The following is an 11144-nucleotide window of genomic DNA, read 5'->3' on the forward strand; positions in this document are numbered from 1 at the left end:
TTTTTTTTTCTTTTAGGAAATTAGCTCTTTGTGCATATCAGTATTTGTATCTAACACACAGAATTTGCTAAGACAGAACTGTTGCTTTGAAAAGCTAATGGGTACTGCCAGTTACTGTATTTGTAAAGAACCAAACTATTTGTGCAGGACCCTTTTAGATAAACTGTTCTCACTAAGGAAATGAATATATTCTGTTATCAAGGTGGGGTTAGGGTTAGGAGGAGGACTGAATGCTACATCAGGGATGGGTGGGGTGGGGGGCTCGTTTCTCTGTTGTCTCCGCCCTGCTGACAGAGTTGCAACACTTCAAATGACAGTCAGAAGAAATGGCTGATGAACTGAAAACCACTTACTTGCATTGGGTATTAAAAAAGTTTAAGTTAAGGTGTAAATATATACAGTATATATATTAAAATGAATTTTAAGTAAAAAGAAACGACCAAAGCATTCATTTATATGGATGTGTGAAACATTCTTTTATTGTTTTTGTACAAAAAAAATTTATTTCTATTCATCATGTTGAAGTAAGTAATTTAAAGACTTTTTTTCTGCTACTTATGAACTAATGTGAGGTCAATTTAGGGATGGGAAACCATAACTGACACACTATAACGCTCTATACGTGTTCAGAATCTGTGTTCTTCGCTGCCTGGAGTTTCATCTTTGTCTGGAGGAATTGTCTCTTTTCTGCTTCTTTGTGCTCTCCAAATACTGAACAGACCCCGAAGTAAAAAAACAACAGAGATAACCAAGAAGTAGCTGGAATACACGGTGAACTGCAAAGAAGAGTACATGTTTAAAAGGTTAATGACGCTAATGGACAAATAAACAGTGCTGCTGTACATATTTTGTGATCTGGTGGCTTACCTGGGGAATGATGGCCAGGCCTAGCCCTCTACTGTCAACTACAACAGACGTGATAATCGTCTGTAGAGCCAGTGCTCCAAAGGTATTTGCCCCAAAGACTAGTGCATATCTTTCCATTGAGAGATCAGCTGCAATCTGATACCTGCAAGCATAGAATTTGTCTTAATCTAAAGGTTGGGGAGGGTTTTTTTTTTATTTTTATTTTTAGCTTTTTTGCTCTTATATCTGCAATAAAAATCAAACTAAACTGTGGTAAAGTATAACCCTGATGTGACTTGACACTCTTACATTGCTATAGTTATCAGCGTCATGTACAGTGACTTGAAAACGACGTAACCGCTGTAGCAGACCCAAATGTTGCCAGTGAAAGTCATGAGGAACAGTGAAGCTGCACTTAGTCCAGAGAAACCACCCAGGGCCAGCTCTCCCCACTGCTCCCATCTTACCTCAGTAAAGCCTATCCCGTAGGCAGTGGCTGCACCTGGAAAGCATGTACACGTGGGATAAGACAAATTAGGACATGTCATGATTCGTTGTGTGGCAGGCAGGAGAAGGACCCAAGATGCAGATTCACAGACTCAAAAAACACAGCTTTATTGCTGGCCACGAGAAACAATACAAAATAAACTAAACTGGGAAAACTAAAGCATGAGATGTACAAGGAACCGAACCACGGGGAGGATAACACACAACATGAGGGAGAACGCGACGCCGAACAGAGGGAGACGCAGACAGAAATACACAGAGGGTTAACGAGGAAAGTGGGAACACACGGGGAACACAGGTGACACTGATAATCATAACGAGACAGGGCGGGGTGAACTGAACATGACATGTACAGGCGTGAGAGTCACAAAGTAAACAGGAAGTGCACAGAGGTTCAGACAGGAGGAGAGAGAGCACGGGGAAAACACAGACATAACGGGCTGGGGAAACATGAAACAACCACAAAGGGAGACGAGGGCTCATAAATACACAGAGGGGCACACAGGGGGTAAAAGCCATGAAGGGAAAACACTTAGGGAACAACACAACAGGGCAACTCAGAAAACATGGCCTAAATAAGGAACAAAATACAAACATACAAGAAAACTAAGAACACTGGGCCAACATGGCCCAGGACCATGACAGTGAGTACAGTATAATATATAATTTACTGAGTCTTCCCATTATTTAATACATGAAGGTCAATGCGGTCATTGTATCTTATCTGACTCATTGTTCTCCTCTTAAGAGGTTTGAGACTGCCTCCACGCCTCCGTTGTAAATGCTGAAGTTCTGAGAAGGCTGCACATGCTCCCACAGCACCTGTGCAGTATGGTGTGGGTATCATTAGGTTGTTCAAGGATGTGTGTGTGTGTTTAATTATTTCTGTTTAAAATATATATCTAAAATGCCTTTTATTAACACAAGAGAAGGCTTCAGCAACTACAAGGCACTACTTGTTCACTGCAGGTAAACCCATCGTAAAGCAGCCCCCAGTAGCAATTTGGATTGCTGCAGTGATTCAGATGCTTTTACAGCTCACATTTTTGTTTATGCTGCCTTCATAACCAGTGTTGGGACTAACGCGTTATTAAGTAACGCGTTACAGTAACTACGTTATTATTGTGGTAACGAGCACGGTAACTAATTGTCAAAGAATAATGTTTAAATGTTTTTATGCTTTGCTTCAATACTGATAATGTTCATATTTTCACTGTGCAGCTCAGCTTGATAAACGTGAAACTTCAAGCCGCATGTGCCATGTGATAAGGCCACAAGATCAGCACAAAAATACACATCTTCAGAAGCTGATAGGAGCTTCACCGCACCCACACGTCCGCAGAAGTTGACTCGCATTATCTTTATTATTCTTAGAAACTGACTTGCTGAACACACATATACACACGAACATGAAAAACAGGAACTGCTATCTATGCTTTAAATAAAGGAAACGCCTGCAGCTGAGTGTGAGTCTCTCTGTTGAGCGCTCACCCGTGCACGTTAAAAATCTCTCCAAGTGTCTAAGTGTTGTTTCTTCACCTGAGTGTTTGATAATTGTTGATATCCTTGACATTTAATTGGTCCTTCGAGCCGGATTGGACTGGTATTAATAGTAATATCACGCTCCATTTCACAGCGGCATCTTTCATCAAGTCCCGACGTCGTGAGAAAGCTGCGCTGAAGTCTGTGCACAGCTCCTTTCCCGGAAAGGATAAAGTCCAGGGACGTGAATTCGGGTCCTGGCCAGCGTCTTATACAGGTTCACGATGGTGGGGGTTGATGGAAGACACCCGACCGGCAACCACAGACTGAGGTGAATATTCTACACTTGATACACCTTGCGGACAAAACGACTGAGGCAACCTGTGGTCTGTATACAAAAGTATAATAGGTAGTAACATTCTCGGCTGAAAAAGGCCTGGCAGAGGTTACGTAGGAATACCTATTTCTAACATTCTCGTCTGAAAGAGGACTGGTAGAGATTATTGGCTCGCCTGAAAAAGGGCTGGAAGCAAATACATGTAGGACGACGCAGAGTTGCCCAGAATAAAAATCTTTTGCGCATATGAACTGTCATTTTACTGTTTTGTTGGTGGAGTAAGTTAATTTAACAGCACATTAAGGTGGCTGAACTACTCCACTGAATTGTTTACCGTTGATTGCTCACGTATTGGCTGGGTGAGGAATCGGTTGTGCTTCATCACATAAAAACGACAACCGCTTTCAAATGCTTGAAAAATAAGGCTTGTTAACACTTTTTTTTCATGAGGACAGGGCTCCACGGGGGGTTCTTAAGCAGGAATTATTATCCTATTTTAAACTTAAAAGAATATATTGTAACAATTAAAACTAATTCACTGTGAACGGACGCATCGGCTAGCAAAAATGTCCGGCCTCAATTGGTGCAAATTGATTAGAGAATCCAAAATTTAACGCTCCGCGGGAATGTAAATTAATTTCTGCAGTGACCCTAAAAACCTTACAAACAGAGCATACATAGTTGATGACCGCCAGGGTTATAAAATATTAAAAGGAATAATTCATGAAACTTAAATTAAATTGGAATTATATAAGGTTAACTTAAGGTTAAAGTTAATTCTCCGTTGGAAAGGGAGCAGATACTCAACCTGAGTACAATATAATATAAATAATTAATTTAACTGCTTTGTCGACAATGCACAGAAGAGAATGAGATGTACGAGGCTTGGAGTTGATATGAGCAAATCAGAGAGTCTAAAAAGTCAGCACATTGTAAGGAAAAGATTTTAGTACGATTGGATGAATTCTAATATGTGCTGGTATAATATATTTTTTCAATTCTTTTCATTTGAAATATATCCTTTTATATCTGATCCGCCATGTGCTCAACTCTATATTGTGAATAAGATTCTATTAGTTAGATGAATTCTATATCTTCTAATTTAAGATCTATATATCATTTAACTGCTAAGATTTATAATTTGTGAGCATTTTTTTATTAAAATTTTTAGATCGAAATTGTAAGGTGTTTATATTTTTTTATTAAAAAAAATGAAATTGCGAGTATAGAATCGTGCGCCCCAAGGTGACGAAGTGCTGGGGAAGCGTAAAAGAACGTCTATAGAGTTGTTTATTGAGGTAGTTTCGACTCCGTACAATAAAAAAACCAAGCTATTACTGTTACCTACAGTCTTTCTTCTATTCTCCTCCCTTCTTTACTCATCTGTCATACGCACTATTTCTTCTTGTATTATATCGTCCGCTATTGCCCAAGAAAGAGAACAGCGAGGTTGCATGTAAAACAGCGGCTTTAACTTGTCCGTTTTAATTTTTATAATTTAATTCGTTATGTGGAGCACAGCTAAACTTGCTGAATATGTTTATATAGTTGAGAGGGAAATGGAAAACAGGGAGTCATATGGATATCAATAAAACATTATGAAACATTTATTTTATCACTTGGTGGGATACTTCTGACAAACAGTCTTTTACGATGTACTGAGTTCTGAGTGAGTCAAGGCCATTAAAAGGGAAAGGGAGCAAGGAACTTATTTCTATTTAAGTTCACTTTAAAATATTTCTGTTTGCAAAACAATGATGTTATAATATAACCCTCGAACCCTGATCCTGTCACAACCATGGTTATTTTCCATTTTTCAACTTTATTTCCAATATGGTGCACTCTGTTCAAAATCGGAGATTTTTCCGCCACCTGTTGCATATCTCGTCTGCTTTCAAATCTTTTAGAGCGTGCTGATTCGTCAATCGAAAGCACCGTAGCAGTTTTGCTTTGTGGTAAAAGCGTAATGATCAGGTTGGATTTCTTGTGAAATGTTATATCTTCTCTCATATTGTGTGGTGCCCCCCGCAATTGTGGCAAAAGCAGCTAGTAGATGGCACTCTTGTTGTATCATACACAGGACCATAACAAAGAATTTATCTGAGTTAAACAAAGACTTTCTCACTCATATTACTCTGATAGTAACTGAAACGATCTTATATAAGAGTACTGTATGTAACTATTTACTATAGAACTCGTTCGCTCTGAGACCTATTGTTTTCTGATATTTAAAGTAGATGACGACTTCGTTTTCATCTTCTGTTGAACCCTTCCATTTGGTATAGGGGATACAGTACATTATCTTATTTATTAGCTTAAAAACTTCCTTTTGCTAAATATTAGTCAGAGGACCGGACCTGATCTTCCCTTATTATGCTACAATAGATTAGCTGCCAGGGATTCCATGAGATTGATTTCCTCTCACCTTTATACTAGCTTTAATAGACCTCTCTGCATTGAATCATATCTGTTATTAACCTCTGTCTCTCTTCCACAGCATGTCTTTTATCCTGTCTTCCTTCTCTCACCCCAACCGGTCGCAGCAGATGGCCCCGCCCCTCCCTGAGCCTGGTTCTGTCTGGAGGTTTCTTCCTGTTAAAAGGGAGTTTTTCCTTCCCACTGTCGCCAAAGTGCTTGCTCATAGGGGGTCATATGATTGTTGGGTTTTTCTCTGTATCTATGAAGCGCCTTGAGGCGACTTTTGTTGTGATTTGGCGCTATATAAATAAGTTGAATTGAATTGAATTGAAACAAAACTACCCAACACTGTTCATAACTGACCTGCACATAGTTGACAGTCTGGTTATACCCACAGGTAGCCATTGCCCACCACACAGACCAGTAGAGCAGCTGTCTAGAGGAATAGCAGTGGCGGAAATCCCTCCACAGCTGGAGGAGGACTTGGCCGCAACTCTGCGTAATGATAGATTCAAGCTTCTCAGCATCAGGCTCTCCTTCTCCACTCTCCATTTCACCTCCTCCATCTTCCAGTGATGCATTTATTGCGTTTGACTGTTCTGCTGCAGTCTGTCTCCCACGTCTTTGATGAAAGAACATGCTCTTCTGTGGCATTGGCAAGAAGAAGGAAGTGAGGAGAGCGATGGCAGTGAGAACCAGAGTGAACACCAGGATGTTGTTGTATGACATGAGGTCGAAGCTGACAAGCAGCTGACCCAACACGGAGCCCACTGTATACCCCAGGAGCTGGACACTGCGGCTGTAAGAGGTGGCCTTTCGGTATCTCTTCAAATCTATTACACTGTAATAAAGAGCATATTCAAAATGTCAAGTCTCCCATGAGCAATGCTAAAAATCCAAATCTGTGAGATGTACTACATGACCTGTAAATGTAGGAGAAGTAGGCCACGTCGCTGGCTGTCGCGACTCCGTAAAAGAACTGCGTAGCCTGCATGGCTGGCACACTTGCTGTCCACAGCAGCAGTGCTTTGGTGATGAAGATCATAACACATTGAAACACCACTACAGGCATGTAACGCAGCCAGTCAGTGAGAAGGAACACCGGCACTAGCACGGACAGATAGGAGTATGTCCACACTGGGAAAATTTGATTGTTGACCTGTCAGGGAAAAACTCATCAAAGGCAGGAAATGCATGACTTTATAGCAAATGATTAAAGGTTTCAGAATCTTGATTGGATTTTTATCACTTAGATTTTTTATTTTTATTTTTTTAAAGATGCCGGTTATCTCTCTGCTATGAATCACCAGCTTGTGTGTGCATGTGTGTGTGATTATTTGTAATTGCAGCATGTACAAAAGAGCAAGTTACTAACTTTTTCCACCATAAGGACCGAAAAACTGAAAATCATTTCTTTTCTAAGTCTGTTTTGATTGAATTACACTATAGCCTTTCTAGCATATGTCATATATACCTGCTCAGTTGTCAGATTCTTATCCGGTCCTGTCAAATATGGGATGAGAAAAGGCTCCAGTGGTTTAACTGTGCTGAGGAATCCATAAATGCAAAGCAGAATAGTGGGATACTTCCAGTCTGATCTCCACTTCTTCACTGCCTCCATGTTGGCTTTCCTGTTTCATGTGTGAGTGTGTGATGGGGGAAAAATACCTCACAACTCTCTAGGCATTTTGTTAATCAGCAACCTGGTCAAAGAGCAACACAATCTTGGTGACACTCGAGCACAAGCTGAGATAAAACTTTGATAAATTAAACAGGTAAGCGCCCAAAACTCTGGACTTTAATACCAATCAGAAGTAACTGTTTTATTGTGTTGTTTGTCTTCCTGTCTGGGTTGCAGATAGCAAAAATACACAACACATAAATGTTTGCTTTTCAGTGTATAAACGTTTAATGTTACAGTTTGTAGTGTTTAAGAAAAGCATATTTACAAGCTCTCGTTAGTTAATTTGCAGCTGTGTAAGGTAAATTAGTTCCAATCTTCCAAAAACCTGTCGGGCACTGACACAGGTCAGAGACGCTCTGCAGCAATCACCTCCTCCACACACTCAGGTTCCTTGGCTTCCGTGTGCCGGGGACAGGGTTTGTTCACACAGGCGGTGTAGGTTCCTCGGATCAAAAAGAGCAGCGATATGACAGCATAGTAGCTGCCGTAGATGATAAACTGCAGAGCAGAGAGACGACACATAATCCTAAGCATTATTAGAATTATTTTATCTATGCTATGGCAGTGAACCACCTGCATCAAATAGACCTGCGTGCAACAGCTAATGATAACCACCAGGTGTCACTCTGTCCTCACATTTCAGTGCTTCAGTTAAGCAGCAGAACGCTGAAGGGGCCATCGGGTTCTTGACTTTGAGTTGTTGTTAAATCCCCGTGTGCTGCCATTCTAATACGCAGTAGTATAATTACAGCCTGTACAGGTACCTGCGTCACGATGTCCAGCCCCAGTGCAGCTTCATCAACAACTGTGACTGTAATGATGGTCTGTAGTGAGAGGGCTACAAAAGTGTTGATCCCAAAAGTCAGAGCATAGCACTCCATGGAGAGGTTAGAGGCGATCTGAAACCTGCGGTGACAAAGTCCTTATAATTATGAGAGATTCAGCACATACTCTAAGACTGCAATAGATTTGTATGGCACTGCAACCAGTAAGCTGACTCTATACTAATATTGTCATCCTTTCCTCTGTATTGAACTGACAAAACAGTCAGTTTGAATGAATTCTTTAAGTTGTTCTTGTCACTTTTAAAACACATTTAGAGGAGCAATTGGAGAAATTCTATCATGCACTTACGTTGTGATGGTGATGAGGAGCATGTAACAGGATTTAAATATGGCATAACCGACGTAGCATACCCAGATGCTGCTCGTGAATGCCATCAGAAACACAGCACCTGACCCTACAGCTGAGAACATCCCCAAAGCCAGCTCTCCCCACACAACCCAGGTCAGCTTGATGTAGCCCACAGAGAAGGCTGCTGCAGCACCTGGCCCATGAAGAAGAAAAATAAAGCAATTAGTCTGACATCCCAGCGGACGGCGCCTCCACTGCACATTTGCATCCTTCCCATTGTCATTCCCTGATTCGTCCATTACTTCTAACCTCCCTTTAACGGGAGAATAAAGGCTGCGGTGGCCTCATGCACACTCATGCATTTCCTGGCCTCCACAACGCTTGCTTATTATGATGAACCAGTTTCACCCAACTCCTGGAAACAACTATCAGTAATAATCAAAGAATCCATTACCTTTTAACTCTGTCTCCTTAATAGAAGCAATTACTCTTCTTCTTCTCGCACTGAGGCGGGCCGAGCTTAAACCAAAAGGACCAGGGTGCTGCTATTCCCGTTCAAAATCAATACACATTGTCTGTGTAATCAGTTACCACAGATATGGCACAGCTGATTCCCTTTAATTGCAGGTTTTTATAGATCTATGTGCATTCAGCAATGGCAGCCTGTAATGACATTGTTAAATGTCATTTTGCTACATGATGTGGTTTTGCTGCAGTCTTCTCGCCTTTTCTAATTGAAGCAGAGACAGAGAACTCTGATTAGAGTCCTGCTTCCAGCTCACTGCAGTACAAATGAATGGACCCCCTCTTACATCATTCTTCTTCTACTCTGATATAAAAATAAGTTGAAAAGTAAAGTTATCTCAATTTATCTCATATGTCATTTATTAAGAGCATATATATTATATATATATAATATATCTGACTGATGTAGACACATTCACGCTGTTACAGTCGTTTGACTGGAACATCTTGTAATTATTATTTTTAATCTAAAATAACCCGCTCTAACACCAATCTTACCTACAAGAGAGCACGCAGCCTCCACTCCTCCGTTGTAGATGGATGACGTGGCAGATGGCTCTATATGGTCCCACATAAGCTGGATGTAGTTGAAGACCTGCACGTAGCCAGCTGTGGCCAGAGCCCACCACAGGGACCAGTAGATTAAATGTCTGAATGGTGATAATTATGACAAGAGATTATGATGATGACTGTACAGCTACTTCTACTATTTAAAAGAAGTACCCTATGAATACATTATAAAAATTTGGACCAATTAGTAGTAATCCCAGGTGTTAATTAAATGCAAGTGGGCACTCAAAGCATCTTAGTGATTTAAAAAAAATATTGAAAGAAAAGAAATGCCTGGAAGAGTAGGACTCCCTGAAGCTTTGCCAAAGCAGATGAACTGCAGCGGCCACATTTTCTCTGCTGCAGTAGCCAGCACTGCCATTATATTCCATCTTCCCTTTCCCCGAGCCTTCTCCATCCTTATCCGTCACTGACTCCTTCTCTCCCTGTGGCCCCTCTTGCTGGCAGTCTACAGCTGCAGCCTTCTTCCCTTTGAAGAACATGCTTGTCTGGGGCATGGGCAACCAGAATGAGACGAGAAATGCCACACTCACAATTCCCAGGGTAATAGTATTGATATAGAAGTAGTCCAGGCCTGTTGGTTACAATTGATCATTCATTAGTGCTTGTTTAAAGTTCAGTTCATAATTTTCTTTCTTGTCATGCATCAAATGTTATTTTTCATATTATTGTGATCAAATACTACGAGCCCATACCAGCAAGGGAGACAAGCATTTGGCCAAGGGTGGCGCCAAATGTATATCCAGCCAACATTGCACTGCGCAGGTAACCAGTAGCTCTTTGGTAATTCTCTACTGGAATTACACTGTAAATATAGGAAAAGTAGGCAACCTCCGTGGAAGTCACTACAGCATAGTTGACCTGTTGATGGAATAGAGCAGTTGTAAAGAGGCAGTAGATCATGATAAACTCTATTAAATGCATTAACAACGGTATGATTTAAGTTGTGATAACCGGAATAAATACAAAAGCTTTTAAAAGATTTCTTCAAGGGTAAGAAAGCGATCCAAACCTGCCCTGTGTGAAAAAGATTGTGACTAGCTACATTTAACATTAAAAATTGTTTGATGATCCGAAGGATGTAAGTATGCAAAATAGTAAGAAATCAGGAAGTGGGCAAGTATTTTTTTTCACAGCACCTTTCAGTGCTATATATTAATCATTCTTGAAACAACAACAAGAAGTTTTAACTGACCTGAAGGAAAGTCATAGCAGGAAGACCTGGGACAAAGCACAGTAGAATATAGTTGGTGATGAGAAAGAACCCCTGTACTATAATAAGGGGTTTGTACCTCAGGAAGTCAGTCAGGAGGAAGACGGGGAAAAGAAAGGCCAGGTAGGAATACGTCCAGATAGGAAACAGGTAGTTGGTCAGCTGTAGGAAACCACAAGCACCACAAAACAGTACTGATGATCCCATTTGTACTTCTTTTTCATGACATGCACTGCTTATGAAAACTGATGCATGTTTATTTGTTTTGTTTTGCTTTCATATAAGTGCTGAATGTGAAACTGCAGAACAGATTTGCTCCACTATCAAAGGACCTTGGATCTATATCGGACAACCATCCATCTAAAAGCAGCGAAGTAAGGTCTGAAAATCTGTTGAAAAGTAAAAGGCCACAGGGAAAGCTAAAGGCT

General features: G+C 40.7%; 2 protein-coding genes across 2 annotated transcripts; both read right to left on the reverse strand.

The window, feature by feature from the left end:
* Positions 1-460: 460 nt before the first annotated feature.
* Positions 461-7220, reverse strand: slc19a3a (solute carrier family 19 member 3a). The gene is made up of 7 exons (XM_042217692.1): positions 7065-7220; positions 6514-6749; positions 5954-6431; positions 2097-2175; positions 1156-1348; positions 868-1009; positions 461-776 (listed from the first exon to the last, which is right to left on the reverse strand). The coding sequence occupies exons 1-7, from the start codon at positions 7209-7211 to the stop codon at positions 627-629; spliced, it is 1425 nt and encodes a 474-aa protein (XP_042073626.1). The 5' UTR covers positions 7212-7220; the 3' UTR covers positions 461-626.
* Positions 7221-7596: 376 nt separating this feature from the next.
* Positions 7597-11137, reverse strand: slc19a3b (solute carrier family 19 member 3b). Its single transcript, XM_042217691.1, has 7 exons — positions 10699-11137; positions 10199-10364; positions 9714-10077; positions 9432-9583; positions 8409-8601; positions 8039-8180; positions 7597-7772 (listed from the first exon to the last, which is right to left on the reverse strand). Exons 1-7 carry the CDS (start codon positions 10921-10923, stop codon positions 7620-7622), a joined length of 1395 nt encoding a protein of 464 aa, XP_042073625.1. The 5' UTR covers positions 10924-11137; the 3' UTR covers positions 7597-7619.
* Between the last annotated feature and the right edge of the window lie 7 nt (positions 11138-11144).

This window comes from Haplochromis burtoni, unplaced genomic scaffold (genome assembly GCF_018398535.1).
Source record: "Haplochromis burtoni strain Fernald_Lab_line unplaced genomic scaffold, NCSU_Asbu1 Contig_2619, whole genome shotgun sequence".
NCBI lineage: Eukaryota > Metazoa > Chordata > Actinopteri > Cichliformes > Cichlidae > Haplochromis > Haplochromis burtoni.